This window comes from Carcharodon carcharias, chromosome 9 (genome assembly GCF_017639515.1).
Source record: "Carcharodon carcharias isolate sCarCar2 chromosome 9, sCarCar2.pri, whole genome shotgun sequence".
Lineage (NCBI taxonomy): Eukaryota > Metazoa > Chordata > Chondrichthyes > Lamniformes > Lamnidae > Carcharodon > Carcharodon carcharias.
In genome coordinates, this window is record NC_054475.1 from 27332055 (window position 1) to 27352820 (window position 20766).

General features: G+C 42.7%; 1 protein-coding gene across 1 annotated transcript in view; it reads right to left on the reverse strand.

Moving 5' to 3' along the window:
• The window catches only part of cpne5b (copine Vb), a 723670-nt gene that overhangs the window by 275939 nt on the left and 426965 nt on the right, over positions 1–20766 (reverse strand). The window contains exon 11 of the mRNA XM_041195525.1: positions 12021–12062. Within this exon, the coding sequence (XP_041051459.1) occupies positions 12021–12062 (42 nt within the window). The remainder of the gene's footprint in view (positions 1–12020; positions 12063–20766) is intronic.

Genomic DNA, 20766 nt, shown 5'->3' on the forward strand with positions numbered 1-20766 from the left:
ACATTGTGACACACTTGTTGCAACTCCTAAAGTTGATTTGGAGGAAGTAATAGCAATTTGAAAGATTGCTCTGTGTGCGTGCATGTTGTGTTCACGTACCGCTTACTAAGTCAGCACGGCATATAATTGAAAAAAAACACTTGAGGCATATTTGGGGACAATGGGGAAATTCAACTCTAACAAAGAGGATTGCTGTAATTACGAACAAAGTTTCACAGATGGCTTCAAGTGAATAAAATAGGAGATTAGGACAAAGTAAACGTTTTTCTCACAGTTATAGTCCTGGATGCTTTTGATGTTGTTTTTAAGCAGTGTAGCCCATGAGATTCCAGCACCATGGACTATGCTGAAATTACTGAAATTCTGGACTCATGTTATGGCACAGCTAAGAATGAGCTCGCACTGAGAATTGCATTCTGTTAAAGGAAGCAGTTGCCAAGTGAAACTGTTGCATTTAACGTTCTCAAATTAAAGAAACTCTCCCGGCACTTTGGGTAAGGCACAAACTTAGAAATCAACTTTAGATGCACGTTCATAGCAGCCTGAAATAAAATCCAGACCAAGGTTTTGAGCAAAGGCAACAAGGTCATCTGGAAGGAGACCTGCCCTGAGACCACATGGAAAAGACAGAACGAGGTAGTTACAGATTGCAAGGAAGTTCTTTTCCTGATCAGTTCCACCAGATGTCAGCAAGATAGGGGCCACGGCAGCTACTGCCACCATGGAAGCCACCAACCACTTAAATGCTCCCATTGCCAGTCAAAGTGCCACGCCTGTGGGAAAGTCGGTCATATCCAGGTGGCATGCAAGAGCAGAGTCTCAAATATGCACACGATAACACGATAGAGACGGAAACAGAAGATGATGTCATCAAGCAGGAAGATCAAGAGTTGTACTCAGCCAGTGAGCAAGAAAAACAACATATGGAAGGTCAGAATAACAAGGCCGAAGATAAAGTTCCAGTGCCCAGAGCAGAAATGAAAGTCAAAAATTCACAATTTACTTTCATTGTTGATGCAACTGCAGCCATGTTTATTATCTCGGAAGGAGAATATAAGAAATCCCAAAGTCACATTTGCTTACACAAAACTGGCATTAAATTGACTAGTTATTCCAATAACAGTATTCCAGTGTTAGGTGAAGTTAATGTTAGAGTGGATTATAATGATGCATTTTATTACTTGCCATTGGTAGTAGTAGGAGGGAACAAAGTCTCCCTGGTGGGAAGGAATTGGCTTAAAAAAATACGGTTAAACTGGGCCGAGTTATTTATAATAGGGATCAGTAGGAGTATGGGTGGAATTTTCTGTGCCCAGTGGCGTCAGGCATCATGGTGAGCATGAGCGGACAATATGACGGGAAGGCCAAAAATCAGTTTCTTGACATTGTGAAACCAGTTTACAATCATTCACGCCGCCCGTCAATGGCAGGCCACATTGTTCACAGCATGTCGGGAACTTCATTGTCATGTCTACATCTGCATATCATTATAAACCCAGCTCGCTGGAATCAATGCCCCATGCTGGATCATCCAGGCACTTCAGCGTGATTTGACGCCGATGTGTTTCACAACTGAACATAAGTGACGTGTACCCGGCGGGCTGCACTACGCTCGGGACTTTGAGGTTTGTTTGTCAACCTTGCTTTGGACAGCACTAGCGGTCACCAGCGCCAGGCTTTGCAGTCAGCTAGAGGAGTTCATGTGCAGGTCCCTACTTAAGAGACCAGCCGTGAGGCTGGAGTGGCTTTTCAACAGGGCTATAGCTTGCTTGGGGAAGAGGGGGGAAGTGGCCTCAGGCAAGGTAAGAGGCTGCAGGGCGAGGGCATTACTGAAGAAGCAGGGTATCGCAGGGTGTGTGGATGGGGGAGGTGCACAAGTTGATCTGTGCAAGTGGCCTCAAAATGGTGAGGGCTGAAGAGGCAGTCTCCAGAGCAGAAGAGGCCAGATTGAGATGTGAGGGTACGTGTGTGAGAGAGTGAGTGGTGATATCCCTTGAGCTGACAGTGAATGAGGTGCAATGGGCTTGAGTGTGTGGGTTTAGCGTGATGAGATGGTTGCCTTACCCTGGCGGCACAGATGAGATCATTCATCCTCTTACTGCACTAGATGGTGAACCTCTTCTGTGCAGTGTTGGTACTGACAACCACTGCCACCGCCTCCCAAGCCGGAGTGATGCCACTGATGGGCCTCCTGCTGCCAGAGTGAGGGTAGATGGCAGGCTCCATCTGTGTCCAGAAGGCGTTCCAGGGATGCGTCACAGAATCAGAGCAGCAGTTTTCTTGCCTTTTGGGGCCATGTCTTCTGTGCAGTGTCCTGGGTTGGAAGCGCTGAGAGGTGTGCACGTAGCTGCACTTTAAATATGGCACCCAACGTGAGGAAGCGGCGAGGTGACGGCATGGCGGGCGAATCAGAGGCCGCCCACCGGTGAAAGACTGTGTTTTCTGAGGATGCATGATTAATGAGGTGGGATTGGGATGAAATGGTGTGAAAACCCACCATTGCAGCCAATAGATAAGACATCCTTTCTCTTGCCCCACTACCAGACTTCATGCAAATTTGGGGCGATTCCAGCCCATGTCTGTCTTTGAGGAACAGCTAACAGAGCACAAAACAATCTTTGAGCAAGGAGGACTAAATGATAAAATTAGGCATCACAAAGCTGAATTCAAGATAAAGGACAATGTACAGCCGACATGTTGCAAGACTAGGCCAGTGCCTTATGCACAGTTAGGAGAGCAGTATAAGCAGAGAGCTGAATAGATTAGAAAAACAGGGGCAATTATGAAAAGCTGTGAATGAGCCACACCCACAGTGACAGTTCAAAAAAGCAGACGGGTCCATCTGGGTTTGTGGAAATTATAAACAAATGGCAAATAAGGTGATCGAGAATGATACTCACCTACTGTCTACAAGTGAATTTTTGTTTTCTAATTTAGCCAATGGAAATGTGTTCATATGATAGGTTTGTCAAATGCATATTTGTAATTAGATTTAACTGACAAAAGCAAGGAACTGTTTACCATTCATATACACAAAGGGATGTACCATTACAAAAGGTTACCATCTGGAGTGTCTACTGCTCCTGGAATGTTCCAGAACATCATAGATCAGGTACTAATGGAATGAAAGGAGTGTGCTGCTTCTTAGGTGACATTCTAATTAGCAGTAAGGTAGAGAAAGAGTACATTGTAAGGTTGAACGAACTCCTAAGTAAACTTCAAGAATATGGCATCAAAACTAAAAAGCACAAGTACTGCTATATGGCGTCAAGTGTATCATATCTGGGTCACCAAAAAGATCCAATATAGGAGAAGATTGAGGAGATTTTGAAAGCAAAGAGACCAGAGAACAAAGAAAATCTTAGATCATTCATAGGGGCTGTTGTGTATTATTCTGAAGCTGTTCAATTATGGTTGCCTGCTGTGAATCCACATGTTGAATTTTTCTCAGTGAAATACATAACACAACCAGTCTGCTTGATGACTGCCAAACAGGGGTGAAGTGTTTCTCAGAGGCATCGTTAAAAAATCAAATCTATTGGAGATATCTTCCTTCCTTTCCTGCATTACAACAGTGGCTACATTTCAGAAGTACTTAGTTGGCTGTAAAATGCTTTGGGACATCCTGTAGTTCTGAAAGGCACTATATAAAGGCAAGGTTTTTTTAATGAAAGCAGTCAAACACCTTACTGTGAAAGGAACTGACTCACACTTTCAACGTGTATGATAACAGTTCTGCTGATTACAAAAAGGCCAGGATTGTACAGCCTCACCCCAGGATCAGGTTGGGACGTTGGGATCGAGCAGGATTTTACCAGCAGTGAGGTGGGTGGTGGGTGACCTGTTTACCCTTAGGCCAATTTAGACCCTGAAGTGGTCAATTCAGGCCTCTTTCTGCTCCTACTAGATGGGTACCTTACCACATGGGGATACAGCCCAGTAAACCTGGTGGCCTCTCTGTGGGCCCCGGGGAGGGGAAGCAAACCTCCTGATTGGGCACTCTGTGGCCCACAGAGGGCAACATCCAGTGGCAAGTGCTGACCGTGGTGGAAGACCCTTTCTTGCCCTTGCTGGGGCCTGCCAGATTGACCCTGGCGATGACCAACCCTACTTAACTGCACTTCAGGCCTCCTCCATTTTGCTGCTCCATGGCCTGTTGTAGTCCCAGCAGTGGCCATCACTCCTGATGGTGCTACTGGAAATGAACAGTTGCCCTCTGATTGGATGGTAGCTTTTAGGGGCGGGACAAAGGGTGGAAGCCATGATTGAAGGCACTCAATTGCCTGCTAAACGTAAAATCTGGCTGTAGCTTCCATAGCCAGCGGAGATGGGCAGGGACACCACGGCCCTGTAAAATCCTGTCCAAAGATGGACAACACTGTAAGCAATGTAGATGGAAACATAAGATTACAAAGAAACAGTGATAGATCCAGTGACTGGGCACAATTGTGGTAAATGAATTTAAATGCTGGCAAATATGAGATTACCCACCTTCGAAGTAAGACAAAAGGGTAAAAAGGTAGAGGTAGTAGTGATCCAAAGAGGCTTGCAAGTCCAGGAACACAGATCAGAAGTCTCATAGGTACAAAAAAAAATTCAAAAAGATTAATGGAACGTTAGCCTGCATGCATGCAGGATTAGAATTCAAGGGAACAGAAGCAATGCTGTTCAAAGTCCTGGTTAGATCATGTCTGGAGTATTGTGAGCAGTTCTAGCCAGGACATTCCGGAAGGAAATATCAGAAGGAGCATAGTGTAGGTTTACCAGCATGATACTTGAACTCCAAAGGTTAACTTATGCAGAGAGATTACACCAACTAGGATTGTATATGGAATTTATAAGGTTAAGAGATGGTCTAATTTCATTTTTCCAGATATATTAAGGGAAACCGATAAGTTACATAGAGAGAAGCTATTTCTGCTGGTTGGGAAGCCTAGGACTAAGGGAGCTTAGTCCAAAAACTGGAGCCAGGCCTTTCACAATTAACGTTAGGAAATACTTCTACATGCAAAGAGTGATAGAAGTTTGGAACGCTGCTCTGAAAAAGGCAATTGATGTTAAATGAATCGTTGATGTTTGTTAAGCAGGAGTATTAAGGGATATTGGGAAAATGTGCAAGACTTCATCCATGATCTCCCTAAATGCTGGAAGAGGCTCGTAGCACTGAAGGTCCTTCTCAAATCCTATGTTTTAATAAACTAGGGATGTAACAATATCCTGTTATTTTATCCTGTCATTTTAATTTTCCACCCCACTCCCACTCCAAACTCCCTGTCCTTGGCCTACTAAACTGTTCTAATGGAGATCAATGGAAGCTTGAAGACAACACCTCATCTTCTGATTTGGTGCTTTGCAACTTTCCACATTTAACATTGAGTTCAAACAATTTAGGTCATAACCACCAATCCACAGCAGTTGTTGATAATGATTCTGCTACTGCCATTAACATCTCCTCTAGACCCACCTTTGGTTTCTTTACTTGTCCCTTCATCCCGTTTTGCATTGCACTATCATCCCCTTTGTCACTTAACCTCTCCCACCTTCCATCCTATCAAAAACTGTCCTTTTTTTATTTCCTCTCCTCTCCCTTTTCCTGCCTCTAGATGTTTAACATTTTCCGATCCTGATGTAAGGTCATCAATCCGAAATGTTAACTCTGCTTTTCTCTCCGCACATGCTGCCTGGTCTGCTGAGTGTTTGCAACATTTTCTATTTTTATAACAATAATTCAATGTGATCTCAGTTGGTTATTTATGCCAGGATTTTATGGCCCTGCCGGGACATGTCTCTCCCTGTAGAATGCGGTGAGCCATTTAAACCTCCATTCAGTTTAGCAGGACCATATTATCCTGCCAGCGGGAGGGGCCATAAAATCCTGGCCTATGTCTGTTGTACATGTATGTGTACCTCTTCAGCCTTTCCGAAAACAGACTTGGTTAACAACAGATGAGGCAAAGCTTAGTTTAACTCGAGTATGCCACTGTTTCACAGTATAGAGAAACATGTAGGGCAACAGGTACAGAGTTACTTTGTTCAAATGCTTCAACACATTGATACAAAATAAAAAACACATGATGTTGCCTCTGCTTCACTTGGGGTCATCTTATCCTAAACAGCATGATCCTTCCACAATTCTGTTCTAATGAAAGGTCATCGACCTGAAACACTGGCCCAGATTTTCCAGTCTCTGGGCCGTCGGAGACCAGATGTACCCCTGCATGATGCACTTCGGCATTCTGCGGAAATCCCAAAGCACTGACGCCAAGGGAATTGCCCCCGGGAAGTTTGAACTTCCGAAAGGCAATTCCCTTGCTCCTTGCGAACCTCTGAAAAGGTCTAAATCAGAGTCAGAGACTTTGGACAGTTCCAACTTACTTACATGAATAGTTACCCAGGAAATATTAGACAGAAAAATCGTAGTCTAACTCCTGGGTAACTATACAACTAATACCCCTTACTCCCTCCTCAACCCTCTGACTTCCCCCGACCCAACCTGACTAGCCCCCTCCACCTGACTACCCTCAACCCGCCTACTCACTCACCCAACTTACCCATCTATTACCCTATCCAGCTGTCACCCTACCCACTTCCATCACCCACCCTACCTATTTACAAACGTACCCATTCATCCACCCATTCACCCACCCATTTGCTCACCCATTTGCTCAAACGTACAGTCAGTAACATACTGAAAAGCTGTTTGAATGTCCCAAAGCTAGTGAACACTTACTAGAATATGGCAGCTGGAGCCATAAAAAGTCGGCGTGGCTTGTCTCCCCCACAACGATCCAGCACTACGAAGAAGCAGTTTGATGGAAGCCTGCTCCGCAATTCTGAAGAAACCGGGATCATAAGAACCGGCCAGCAATGTGGAGCACAGTCATGGTGCAGAAAAGTAGGAGCAGAGCAGCAGTCTGACAATGATTGTCACTCCTTGGAAGAGTCGGACCATTCACTCTGTTTCTCTCTCCACAAATGCTGCCATCTCAACAGAGTATTTCCAGCATTATCTGTTCTTAATTTTAGATTTTCAACATCTGCAGTATTTTGCTTTAGATCACTCTACATCCTGTCCCAGAGTCTGGGGTAGAACCTTTCTCCTTGCCTCTTCTCCCCTCCTTGTAGTACTACTTTTCCTGGCTAACTTTTTGTGTTTCTATGTCATCTTTCAAAAAAAATTACCAACTTCATTGTTAGACTAGTCAAAGTTGCTTACTTTTTCTTATTCATTCATGGGATGTGGGCATCACCAGCTAAGGCAGCACTTATTGCCCATCCCTAGTTCCCCTTGAGAAGGTGGTGGTGAGCTGCCTTCTTGAACTGCTGCAGTCCATGTGGTGTAGTACACCCACATTGCTGTTAGGGAGGGAGTTCCAGGATTTTGACCCAGTGACAGTGAAGGAGTGGCAATATATTTCCAAGTCAGGATGGTATGTGACTTGGAAGGGAACTTGCAGGTGGTGGTGTTCCCATGCATCTGTTGCTTTTGTCCTTCTGGATGGTAGCGGTGGTGGGTTTGGAAAGAGCTGTCTAAGGAGCCTTGGTGAACTCCTGCAATGCATCTTGTAGATGGTAAACACTGCTGCCACTCTCACCAACTGAAGAGTGGAGTCCATTAGTCTAAATATGAAGTAAGAATGATAACAATTACCTTAGCATTAAGACCTTAGTATACGCTCCAGTCTAGCAGGGAAATGCTAGGTTGATTGAACAGCAAAACACAAAATAAATCCTTCAGTTGACCAGTTGGCCATCGATTCCTTACAAACCTAAGTACCTTATTGCTTGTCAAAATGTTGAAGAAAATCATTGATTTTGTGAAGAAAATTGCAAGAACACACTGTGCTATTCTCAACCTGAGATGAAACACAGCAGTTCACTTGAAGCTGGGAACAATGTAATTTGCTGTATGGCAGCTATCTGTTGAAGGTAACCTTAATCAATTGCTAAAGAAACTTGTCAGAGCTTTGTACAGGCGTGCCAATCTTTTTTTTTACATTCTCCCACATTGCAAAGCTCAATATTGCAGTTTCTGAAGCTTTGATATCACGCTAGACCAAATTTAGTCTATAGATTATCCCAACAAAAGTGTTAATTCTTTTATTTTATATTGAATGGATTAATACCATTGCTCAAATAATGAACGAAAGAATTTTCTAAGAGTGCATTAAGTACTCCTATGCCAGCTTCTGACTAGCATTATTTAAGGCCAGAGAATATAAGATATAATTGGCGCTACCTTCCATTGATTTTATGGCCAATAAAGCACAGAAGTTTCTGCAGAATGGTACTGATAAGGCAGAGTTTATCAAAAGCATCAGCCAACCTCTGCCTGTATGTACATCATTTACCAGTCTATACACATGCAGCCAACAATAATTCACATGTCTTCATATTTTTATATTCATTTTGGATGCTTTTTGGTAATTACCGCACAGTCCAGGTTTTCCACTTGAAAAGCTATCTGCCTTTAGTAGGACAAAGATGCGAGACTAAATCTCACACTAAAGTTGTTAGCAATTAGAAATATGCTTAGAATAAACATATATTTAGTAGTCAGTTTTAAATATGTAGGGATAGGTTAAGGTTGTAGGTTCCATTCTCCTGGGAATTGCTTAAAGTTTTGTTTCTCTAAAAACAATAGAGGGGGGTGTCATCAGGTAATGGTGGCTGTAGTTAGAGAAATGGGCCATGGTCAGATGAGCCCTCTGCAATAGTGGGAAAGCAACTGGCTAGATACTTAAAACAAATAACCGCACTACAAAACTGTGTTAGGACTTCCAATTAACTTTGTCTAATTAAGATGCTAAAATAAAAAGTTTTGAAGAAGAGTCATGCAGACTCGAAACTTTAACACTGTTTCTCTCTCCCCAGGCACTGCCAAATCTGCTGAGTTTTTCCAACATTTTCTGTTTTAATTTCGGATTTCCAGCCTCCGCCGTACTTTGCTTCTAATTAAGATGCTTACTGGAATGTGAAAGTTAATTAGTGTGTTGAAGTAGAATAAAAGTTACTTCAGTGAACCAGTCATTGGTTTAACAGCCTGATAAGGAATTAGATCAGTTACACTGGATAGCCACTATGAATGGTTTATTAGCAGGCTCTATGAATAGCTCTGAGCACTAACAACTGATAGTAGGCAAATGCGGCCAATGAAACCCCTGAAAGTAGCTTTGAAAACTGTGGATGATGTTCAAGAGAGTTATGAAATTGACCATGGGGAATAGAAAGAGATTAAAGAAAGCTATAGGTGCAATGGCTATATAATAGGCCATGGTAGGTGGAAGGTAACTTAAGGGAAGGCTTTTACTACATGGTTTAGACAAATAACTTAACATACCATTGGAAACTTTATATCAAGAACAACTTTTACAGGACAATTAAGTCTGTCAATATAACAGCAGGTCAATCCCTGTAAAAGAGTATAATGATATGGTCTGGGAAGAAGCCTAGAAGGTGGTGGAGAGAAACTCTGAAGAACAGATACCTACTGACTTCAATCTAACTGTCAGATAGTTTGAGAAGTCATGAAGACATGAGGCACTGAGGAGAAAAGAGAAAGAGGAAGAGAAGAACTGTTCGTGCATGCCAGCAGTCCTGTCCAATCCAGGCGGGTACTGCTTGTCATGGTCGTGTGTTTTTGCTGTATAACATGTATATTCCATCTCAATTCTGATTAAACTCAGTTTATTCCAATATTGGTTGCAGTCAATCCTAACTGATTTATCAGATTTATTGATAACAATTATCATGCGCAAATTAAATTTCTACACAATACGGATTCTTCAAAAAATGTTTTCTTCTTTGATAGGGTGTGTCTTTGTTTGACATGCAGCCAATCTTAAAAACCTTCCCAATCCTTAGCTGGGTGGGATGCTTCTTCCCTTTCTCTGCTGGTTTAATTCTTCAATTCAGGTATTAAAATCAAGTTAAGAAACAGACCAATCAACAGGAAATTAAACTATTCAAATGATTATTTTACCACTGAAACCATAAATGTGTTGAACAGACTGACTCTTATTTATTGGTGGTAACTAACATTCATTGAATGAAACAATTAACCCAATTAACAAATTTCCATTTTTTAAACACCTATTGAGTTTATTTCCCTCTAAGCATTATTTTTTGCACACTGATTAATTTGTTCATATTAAAGCCAGTTATTTTAAACTGGTGAGTGAATGCTTCAAAATAGTAGACAGACAAATGTGTTAATTGGGGAACTAGAAATAATAGACAGAGACAATTAAAATCCGGTGTGGCTAGATTTTTCCAAAATATCTGCATGAATGTACAGATAAATGGAAATCTTTGGAGATTCTGATCTCTTTTATTTTAAAAATTTGTATGTGTTGTTGTGATATTCTTGTCACAACAGTCAGATTGCACTCTCTATTCAGGATTCCCTAAGTACACAGTTATGAAACTAGAGCAGGACTCATGCCAAAAATTAAGCAACTTATTCCAAACTGATTTTACTGCAAAGTCGTTCATCTTGACTGTTTTTCTAAAGGATTGGAAAGAAACTCTTTTATTGTTCTTCTGTGAGATAATTATTTGGCTGCAAGACTTTTAAGTGCAATAAGTGTTTTTGAAAGCAAAATTTGTTACAAGAGTTTACTTTATGGTAAAGAGTTTTGCTTTGTTTCTTTTAGGGTGATTGTTGAAGACATTCTCCTGCCAGCATTAGACAGCACCAGAATTAATGTCAGCTCTTGTCTCTAAAAATGCTGTAGCTAATAGGCATCTAAAGGAATATTAACTTCTTACATTCAGTAAATTTAGACAAGGTGCAGGTTGAGTGTAATATTGAGTATAAAATATTGAGGAAAAGCATCTATCATTGATTCATCTGTATATAATGCCGCACCAAGGACTCCTGCCACAAAGAAAATTAAGTACAAAGACTGGTGAAAAGGGAGAGAAAAAAATCAGATGTTTTTCTTCCTTGTTAAAATCCATCAATGATAAACTTGTACAATACTCTAAAAGTACAGAGGCAAATCTAGAGGTGAATATTGAACTTCAGGCCAGACCAGAAATTGGTGATCTTATTCATTAGGGAGATTTAGAAGCACCAGTATAATAGTAAAAGAATGAATAGCACAAACAAAGATTGCCCAATACCCAAGCAAAATGTCATATAAAATATTCAAAGTGTTTCACTGAACAAACTGCATGACAAGCCAAAGGAGGTGATGTGAGGAGGGGTGACCAGAAGCTTGGTCAAGGAGTTGGAGTTAAAGATTAGGTCCAAAGAAGCAAAGGGAGATTGAGATATAGAGGGGCTTAGGGTGATGGTTAAAGAGTTTGGGCCTTAATGGCCAATAATGGTGTGGTGAGTAGAGGGAGTGATGCAGTGTTCTATTCAAAAGGCGATGCCACCTTGGTTCTAGCAGCAGGAGAACCATTTTGTTCTGCATAAAGTGTGATTATTGCAATAAACCACTATAACCTTCTGTCTCATTCCTACTCATATACTGGCACAGTGTATATTAAAAGTTAATTGACACAGTATTAACACTGATTTTATCTGGTGCTTCTTTTAATATTTTATAGGAATTGTAAGATGATCATGGGAAAATACAATTTTTAAAAATTAGGTGATAGGTGTACGAGAGTACAAGAAAGTGAGATCGCCAATAGATATTATCTGTCAGAACTTGACAGAAACTCCTTTACCAGAAGTATTCAGTACCAACAGTGATACATATAATGGTACTGTGAGTTACACTGAACCATGTATCAGTTAATCTGCAAGCTGCAGTGAGCCAAACATTAAGAAGCTGCACACAGGAAAACTCATGATAATCACATTGATACCTGCCAGCCTGAACAGAAACTGCTGCAGACCAGATGGTATCTGATCTTTCCAGGGCTCACAAGATACCAATTAAGATGCAGAATGGAACAGAACCAGTTTTTTGGCTGAACAGTTGATCAGATAAAATATAATAGCGTTCTGGTGGATTATTCTTCTTATTTCACGTGTCATTAAAATGCATTACTCTAAGTCTTACCTGCCATCTCTATCCCAGTCGTACACCTCCACCTTGATCGTTCTGTAAAGAAAGATAACACAATTACTTAATACCCTATGTCAAACTGGAGATGAGTTAATTATTTAAAATGATTACCTGTTAGTTAATATTCTTTATAGAGTTCCAAAGAAAGAGGCAGTGATTAAAATTTCTATATTCTATGTGAATCAGGCTTCAAGGAATTGTTGGGACTTAATTATAAAATAAGCAAATTCCAGCGATAACTATTAACCCATTTGAGGGGTGCAGACAAGTAATTGCTTTCTTGTCTAAATGCTGTCAGGTCATGGGGGTCAGTTTGGTCATCTGAGATTAAATGAGTTTTAACATGCAAAGAAAAGCACAGCATGATGAGGGTAATCTTTAGAATATGGATTAGAAAATTTGCCTTTAACGCAGATGTTCAAGCAATAAAAAGACACCCTTTATCCCGCAATTGTAAAAAGGGTGCAAGGAGAGAGGTCTGTGGATGTTGCAGAACAGGTTAACAAGCAGTTTACAGAGCATATGGGATCCTGGACTTTATAAATAGAGGCATAAAGTCCAAAAGCCAGGAAGTTAAACCTAAATAAAACACTAGTTTGGTCCCAGCAGGGATAGTGCGCCTAATTCTGCAGAATTTGGCGAGGGTTCAAAAGAGCAAACAAATTACAGGGATATTGAGAAAAGCAGGGATGAGTGGGACTAACTGGATTGATCTTCAAGTCTGCGCTAGCCCTTCTGATGTGCTGAATGACCCTCTATTTTTGCCAAACTATTTTATGATTAAAACCTCTTTTTTAAAAGAAATAAATTGTTCTGCAAGCAAAAAAGTAGGGGATAAAGTTAAGCAAAGTTCTTAAACTCACAAGACTTAGAAGAAAAGTTTAGAACACAGACTGAGAATTTTGCCGAGGTTGTCCAGAATTGATTGCTGTGACTTCAGTGGAAGAAAGGCAGAAATCCGGATTTACACCATGGGCAGGATCTTCTGCCTGTTGGGCGGGCTGGTCGGGAGTGGGCATGTAGCCGACCGCAGCCCCGCGATCGGCTGCATGCCGCCATTTTACGTGGGCGGGCCAATTAAGGCCTGCCCAGCGTGACGTATGCCCAGTAGAGCTGAGTGCTACCTGTGTGAGTGGGGGGGGGAGGAGGGAGAGTCGGGGCCTCCGCTCTTTTGCGCATGCGCACTAGAGAGCACAGCAACCTCCCTGAGGCACGGAGTTGCCTCAGGGAGATTAAGTTCAGTTTTAAAGTGTGAAAAAAATTAAAATTATTCAGAGACGTCTCCTCATATGACAATATCACATGAGCTGGGACATGTTTATGATTTGTCAACATTTTAAAAATTTATTTAACAAAACCTTCATGAAACCTCATCCCGCCCGTGGATGAGGTTTCATGAAAAACGCGAAGGCCGCTTGGGCTCTTTGCCTGCCCGCCAACCTTAGGGCTGCCCGTCCAACCTTGTCAATTAGCTTAATTGGTGTATTAATGGCCTTAACAGGGCTTTGACAGTTTGGTGTGTGCGCAGCCTCCTCTGGCGCGCGCTTGCCGAGCTGTAGATTGGAATGACACACGGTGACATGGGGGCTCACGCCAGACGTCATCGTGCGACATTTTACGTGTCGGCATGCGAAGCCTGCCCCCTCATGTCGAAGAGAAAGTTCTGCCCCATGTGTTCCTGCTAGGTAGTTTGATCAGGATAACCTCTGAGGAATTTCCTTGAAAGACCATGGGAGAAATCTGTTCACGTAACAACACTCCTTGCGTTGCTATGCAGAGTTGGCTTGATTCTCTTGGGGTAGACAAAGGCACAGACTTTTGCCTACCCCTGCGTGCTCTTCAGTGATAACATTGAAGAACATCATGCATGGCATGCAGGAAGGGGCACACGTGGCTGTCTGCCCCCGGGAATTGAAATAAGTTGGTGCCACGCAAACAAATTTCTCCCTCCATAGTTCGAAGAGAAAGAGTAAAATTAAAATAAAAACATGCTGAGACAACAAGCAGTAGCAGGATAGGAAAAAATGCTGAGAGCACAGCTGAATTGTTTATGCTTTCTTCTTGTACGCAAATGGAGTCGTGTGTTTAAATTTAGTAGTTTACAGTAATAAAACTATTCCTGATGATTTATAAGTGAAATTATGCAGTGAGGTACTAAGTTACAAATGCTTAATGTGTCATCTAAAATTTGTTGCTCTGTTACTTCTGCTGAGATTGGCATTTCAACATCTGAAATAAAAATAAATACAGGAGCGAATAGAAGTGAAGTTCAGCTGTGGGGTATATAAAAAAGGCAGTAATGGATTGGGTGCGCTTTATACACCTTGCCTTATTCTCCTTCAAGGAAAGTTGCGTAATGTGTGCAACAAACAGTTAATTTGCTGTCACACATTTTTTTGTCCCTGTCAAAGTTAGATTTCACTCTCCAAAACTATAGGTGAGCACACATTAAGCACCGTATGCCTATATTCCTCTGTCTAATGACATTGTTCCAGTATTTTTTGAGTGTCACAGGTCTGAGCTGAAAAGAAGTAGAACTGCTCAGTTCATTGCTTTGAGTAGTGTGGTTATATACAAAATACATCAGCCACAAAACCAACACTTTCATTATACACTGTCAGGTTATAGGAGGGTTAACCCGGGTGGGACGCATAGTGGGAATGCAACAACTAAGTGGAAAAAATAATTTAATAAAATATATCCCCGTTCATGAACTTTCTTAAGTTTCTGGCGGTACTCATTTGCATATTGTCAAACGTAAAACCTTCCATGAACCAGTGCAATTGAGCAGCATTTTAGAATAGAATTTTTTTTAAAAAATCATTAAAAAGCAGTCCTTGATACACTTAAGAGTGGTAACTTGGTGAAGTTTTTTAATACAGCTGAAAATTTAGCACAAAACAAATCATTTTTAGTCAGACTGTCAATCCACCACCTGTGAGTAACCTGATTTTAAATAATGAAAACGATTTTAAACAAACTATACAGAGTCATTTACTGCTTTTATCAGTGTGCAATAATCAGTTTAAGCTTTTAAATTGTGTCTATTCATATCACTGTGCTTAAAATCAAGCTTAATTTTAAAACAAAAACAAAAATACCTGAAAAAACTCAGCAGGCCTGACAGCGTCTGCGGAGAGGGATACAGTTAATGTTTCAAAACTTTAAAAGCCTCTTCCAAGGCCTGCAAACGGTCATAATAACCGGGAACTCACCCTGGTGTCTAATGCAATCTGGGTACATGGCCAGTTTTGGGTGTTGGACTGGATTTAAGTGAATTTTCAAACCAATGCAAAAGGTTTCAGAATATCTATTTCCATCAAAGGTAATTTTGTCTAAAAATTTGCCAACCTTTTGCACTGGTTTGGTTGTTTTGGGTTGAACTGAGCTGAAGAAAACCACCGCAACCTAACAGAAACTGCAGGCCAATATTTGAATTCAATTTTCTTTTTGATGGGTAGATACACAGCTGGCAGATAGGCCGATAAACGCATTTGTAAGAAAATTGAAAAAGAAGTGGAAATATGTACATGTGCTACTAGGTTACAGAGTGAGGCATTTGCCTCCATTCAATTATCTCTGTGAATCCTGACTGTCAATCATCTCTGAAGAAGCAATGTACAGGAATAATACCAATTTATTATTTTCACATGACTGGCAATTTCACTATTCAGAGAATTGCTGACATACAAGAAATGATAATTTAGACATGCAAAATTGGATTAATATCAGTATCTATTGTTCCAGAATTCACTAGGATAGAATCATAGAATGGAATCCTAGGCCAGAATTTTACAGCCCCACTGGGAGTGGGATGCCGGATAGGGGTGCCAAACTGGATAGCATGGCAGTGGCGCCCTAACCCTACTCGCCCATGCTGTGATTTTATCAGCAGTGAGCCAGGTAGCAGTCCCTTAAGTGGACAATTAATGGCGACATATGGGCCTGCTACCACAGCCAGTGGTATTGTACTCAGTCAGAAAGGCTAGAGCAAATGTCCTGGCTGTCAGGTGAAACATGTTACACTGTTGGCTGGGCAACGGGGGTTGGGGGGGGGTGGGAGGCAAGGGCTCACCAAGGTCATTCCCCCGTCTGGGTTTCCCGTCTCCTCCCAAACCCCTACGGTTCCCCGCTCATATCACCAGGGTCTGCCAGCCTGGCTCCAGCAGGATCTTGGACTTAACTTTGGGCCAAATCTACCAATCTCCAAAACGGCAGTGACCGGATGTTTGACTGAGGTGCTTGTTGGGAGCCTGTGGAAGTCCCAACGTGCAGACGTCCATGAGAATTGCTCGGGTGTTTCAACTTTTGATGGGTAATTCCCCTGCTCCCTGGGACCCTCTGTGAATGTCTCTGATTCAGAGTTATAGTCAGAGACTTGGGACAGATTCGATGTACTTGCCTGAATAGTTACATAGGAATTGTTAAGACTCTTGGGTAACTACGCAACTGCCCCCCACCCAGTCACCACCTTGACTTCCTTGGCTATCCCCCTGGCCTATTAGCTACCTTCCTGACCTCCCAAACACCTTTCCCAGACTACCCTCCTGACCTAAATATGATCCTGACCCTCCAAATGCCCTCCTGACCCATCCAACTACCCTCCCAACCTGACCTGACTACTCCCTACTCACTTACCCACCTCACATCCTTTCACTCAGATTCACACTGGACATTTAAGCTTATCTTACCGCAGCTAGTGCCGGAAAAAGGGAGAGCGTCATCTTGACCCGGCACTACTATGATCCAATGGAGCTCTGCAAGGGATGCTGTGATCTGCATTTCTGGAACAGACGGATTTGGAAAACACTGTAGAAATGCAGAGCAGTGTCGTGTCGGGAAAATTTCCAGACACAGCAACGATCCAACAGTGATTGCTGCTCCTCAGAGGATCTGGGCCTTTAAGTTTGGGCTCTGTTGGTGCCTCCTCTCCTGGTGGCACTGCTGGGACAAGAGACAAAGCAGCTGGTTTTTTGATGGGCCAGCAGCTCTCAGAAGCGTGACCCCCTCTCAGAACGGCGTGGAAGTTCAGCCCTGAGCCTTTAAATGGCTGCGGAGTGAGCCAGCCAAATGGAGGTGGGCTCGCCACTGACTTTTATGCCAGGAGGCAGGTCCCAACCCCCAGCATGAAGTTCAGCCCATAGAATAGTTACATGAGGCCACTCAGCCCATCAAGCCCATGGAGGCTCTCTATAAGAGCAATTTAGCTTGTCCCATTCTCCTGTCTTTCTACAGTTAGAGGTGGAGAAGACTCTTGCTAGCCACAGAGTAAATCCAGTCAATACCACTCGAAACAGCTTGTCTGTAATATCTCTGCAATGTTTTCTTCTTCTTCAAGTATTTATTCCATTCTGTTTGGAAAAGCTAATATTGTATATGCTTCCATTACCCCAGCCGGCAGTGCATTCTGAAAGCTGGAAGATGAACTGCACGCCATCTGCAGTCTTCCCCAGTGAGAGTCAGTAGCCTTCCATCTCCTGTGTTGCAGCCACTAGGGTAGCATTGTGTAGGAACACCAGGGCAGACAAAGACACCAACAAGACAGACACTAAGGGATTGCAGGTGAATAGTTAATTTCTGTTTGTATAATTGGATGTGTTTTTGGATAAAAACGTGATGGTTTTCCCCGCAAGTTCTTATCAAATTAGTGTACTTAGATAAGAAATAGAAACGGGAGCAGGCCACTGGTCCTTTTTGGCTGGTCTGATTATAACCTGAACTTCACATTCCCACCTACCCCCGATAACTTTTCACCCACTTGCTTATCAACAATCTATCTAGCTCTGCCTTAAACAAGCCTAGCCTCTCCAACCTTTCCATTCACAATAATCCTATGGAAGAAACAAAGCAGGACAGTGCATCAATTTGTTTGCTAAAATTCACATCCTTGTGGTTGAATCCTTCCATTGTCTCACTATCTTTGTAACTTCCTTCAGCGCAACAACGCCTGCTTGCCCCCATTGCCCTCCCAAATTCTGCATTTCTTTGACTACAGCCTCATCACACCCTCTCTTTGGTAGCTGTGATAACATCATCTAGGCCCTCTGTTCTAAAATTCCCTTGCTAAATCCCGCATTTCTTTAAAGCCCATTCTTTGATCAAGCTCCTAATTTCTTCTTTGGATTCTGTTGGTGTTCATTACTTCTCACTTACATTTTTGTGAAGCACTGTTGGATATTATACGTCATTAAAGGCTCTGTATAAATGCACATTGTCGTTGATGTGTAGCAACTCTACTGTGTACAGTTTTAGTCTCCTTAGCCGAAGAAGGAGTGATCTGCCTTAGAGAGAGTGCAACAAGATTCACTCGACTGATTGAACGTGCTAACTTTAGAGTCTAGCATGCAACAAGGTGAGTGGGGAACAAGTGGACTGCAGTCAGGCCAGGAGGATAGGATAGCTTGTGTGCCGGAGAACAACTTCAAAGGCCAGTTCTGCCAAATGGGACTCAGATGAGGCAACATTAAAGAGAAATCTAGTGAGGATGCACACTGATATGCTTGTGCATTGGCAGGCCAGACAGTTTCCTGTCACTGTCAGGGAGCATGGAAGAGTCTGGCTCCAAGATGGAGCACAGGACCTCGTGCAGAATTTGAAGCGCATCCTTTTCAGCAGGGAATTGGTGGCCAACTCCATGGCAGCGCTTATGGACCCACCCTGATGCAGTGTCCAGTGACCACTGTCTCAGGTTCCATTGCAGCACAGGCAGAAGCTACTCAATACCCGACTGCTGCAGTGGAAGCTCAGATAGGGTCGCTCAGACAGAGTTATGATATCCATGCTGTTGCCATGCAGGCTCAGACTGTTGCCATCATGGCTGTGGATCTCAGTGCTCAAAGAAGCATGAAGGCTCCCACAGAAGTCCAGCAAATCTGTCTTCCAGCAGATTACAAGGATTGCTGAGGCACTGCACTGTGAGAATGGCAGTGACTCCATGAAGCATGAGAGAACAGTGTGAGAATGAGATAGAGATTCGCACCCCCCAACAGCTAGGCTGTTGATTGTAGAGAAATGGGTGCAAACCCCATCTGAATTGCAATCGGTATCAGAGAGACTTCAATGAGAAAACAGAGACAGAGCTCTGTTTCAGACACAGATTGTAAACTCGTTTAGAGAGTTGTGTCAGGAACAGATGGAAAACCACAGTGTAGAAGCATCAGCCACAGACAGTAAATCTAGTTAATCCTACTCCTCAGTTTGTCTGCAATATCCCTGCAATGTTTTCTCCTTCAAGTATTCATCCCATTCTGTTTGAAAAGCTACTATTGAATTTGTTTCCACCACCCCATCAGGCAGTGCATTCCAAAAGCTCGAGGATGAACTGCATGCCATCTTTGCCTTCCCCAATGAAAGTCAATAGCCTTCTACCTACTGTGCTGCAGCTGCTGGGGTAGCATTGCATAGGAGTGCTGGAAAAGGCACCTACAAGACAGGCACTAAGTGAATGCAAAAGGCGAATAATTCATTTCTGTTTGTATAATTGAACGTGTTTTTTGGATAAAATTGTGTTTGTAAGGTCATTGTTTGTGGCTGTGTTACAGGATCATGGCCTAGAGGGTGATGCAATTCGGCTTTCCAGATGAATGGTGGTGAATAGTGGAGACATGGTGGTGAAAGGAAGTTCTCCTATGGAATGCAGATGTTGAGCAGCTTCTCAGGAGTCCTGGATCCATTCTCCTTGCGCCCACTTATTCCCCCAAGTGGCTTCCAGATGCCTGCTAGCAATGATGTGACCTCATGAGGATGATGTTGTAGACAAGCAGGACACCACAAAATTGCAGACAGGCACTGGCATGAACATTTTTATAAAATTTATCCTTTCATGGGATGTGGGCATCGCTGGCAAGGCCAGCGTTTGTTGCCCATCCCTAATTGCCCTTGAACAGAGTGGTTTACTAGGCCATTTTAGAGGGCATTTAAGGGTCAACCACATTGCTCTGGGTCTGGAGTCACATGTAGGTAAGGATGACCAGGTAAGGATGGCAGATTTCATTCCCTCAAGGATATTTGTGAACCAGATGGGTTTTTATAACAATTGAAAACTGTATCATGGTCATCATTACTGAGACCAGCCTTTATTCAATTCCAGGTTTTATTAATTGAATTTAAATTCCACCAGCTGCTGTGGTGGGCTTTGAGACCATGCCCCTGGGCTTCTGGATTACTAGTCCAGTGACATTACCACTATGCCAGCATCTCCCCAGTCAAAATAGGCAAATAGGGTGGGGTTGTAGTGGGTGGGTGGGAAGGTTGAGGGGGTGTGTGCTCCTCCAGTGGTGCAGGCTGAGGAAGTGCTGTGTCAGCATACTGATGGTCTGCTCCAAGATGTGCCTGGTAACTCCCTTCCTTTCATTATGCACCCTTTCTCCACACATGGTTGGGTGGTGGAGGGAAATCATCAGGCACAGAGTCCGAATAGCCACCCACTGGTTCTTCTTGGAGACCCAAAGATGGTGGGAATATAAACATACAAATCTGGAACAGGAGTAGGCCACTCAGCCTTTTGATCCTGCTCCACCGTTCAATGAGGTCAAGGCTGATCTGACCATAACTTCAACTCCTCATTCCCACTTACCCCCGATAACCTTTTACCCCCTTGCTAATCAAGAATCTACCTACCTCAGCCTTAAAAATATTCAAAGACTGTGCTTCCACTGCCTTTTGAGGAAGAGAGTTCCAAAGGCTAACAACCCTCTAAGAGGAAAACATTTCCTCATCTCTCTCCTAAATGGGTGATGTC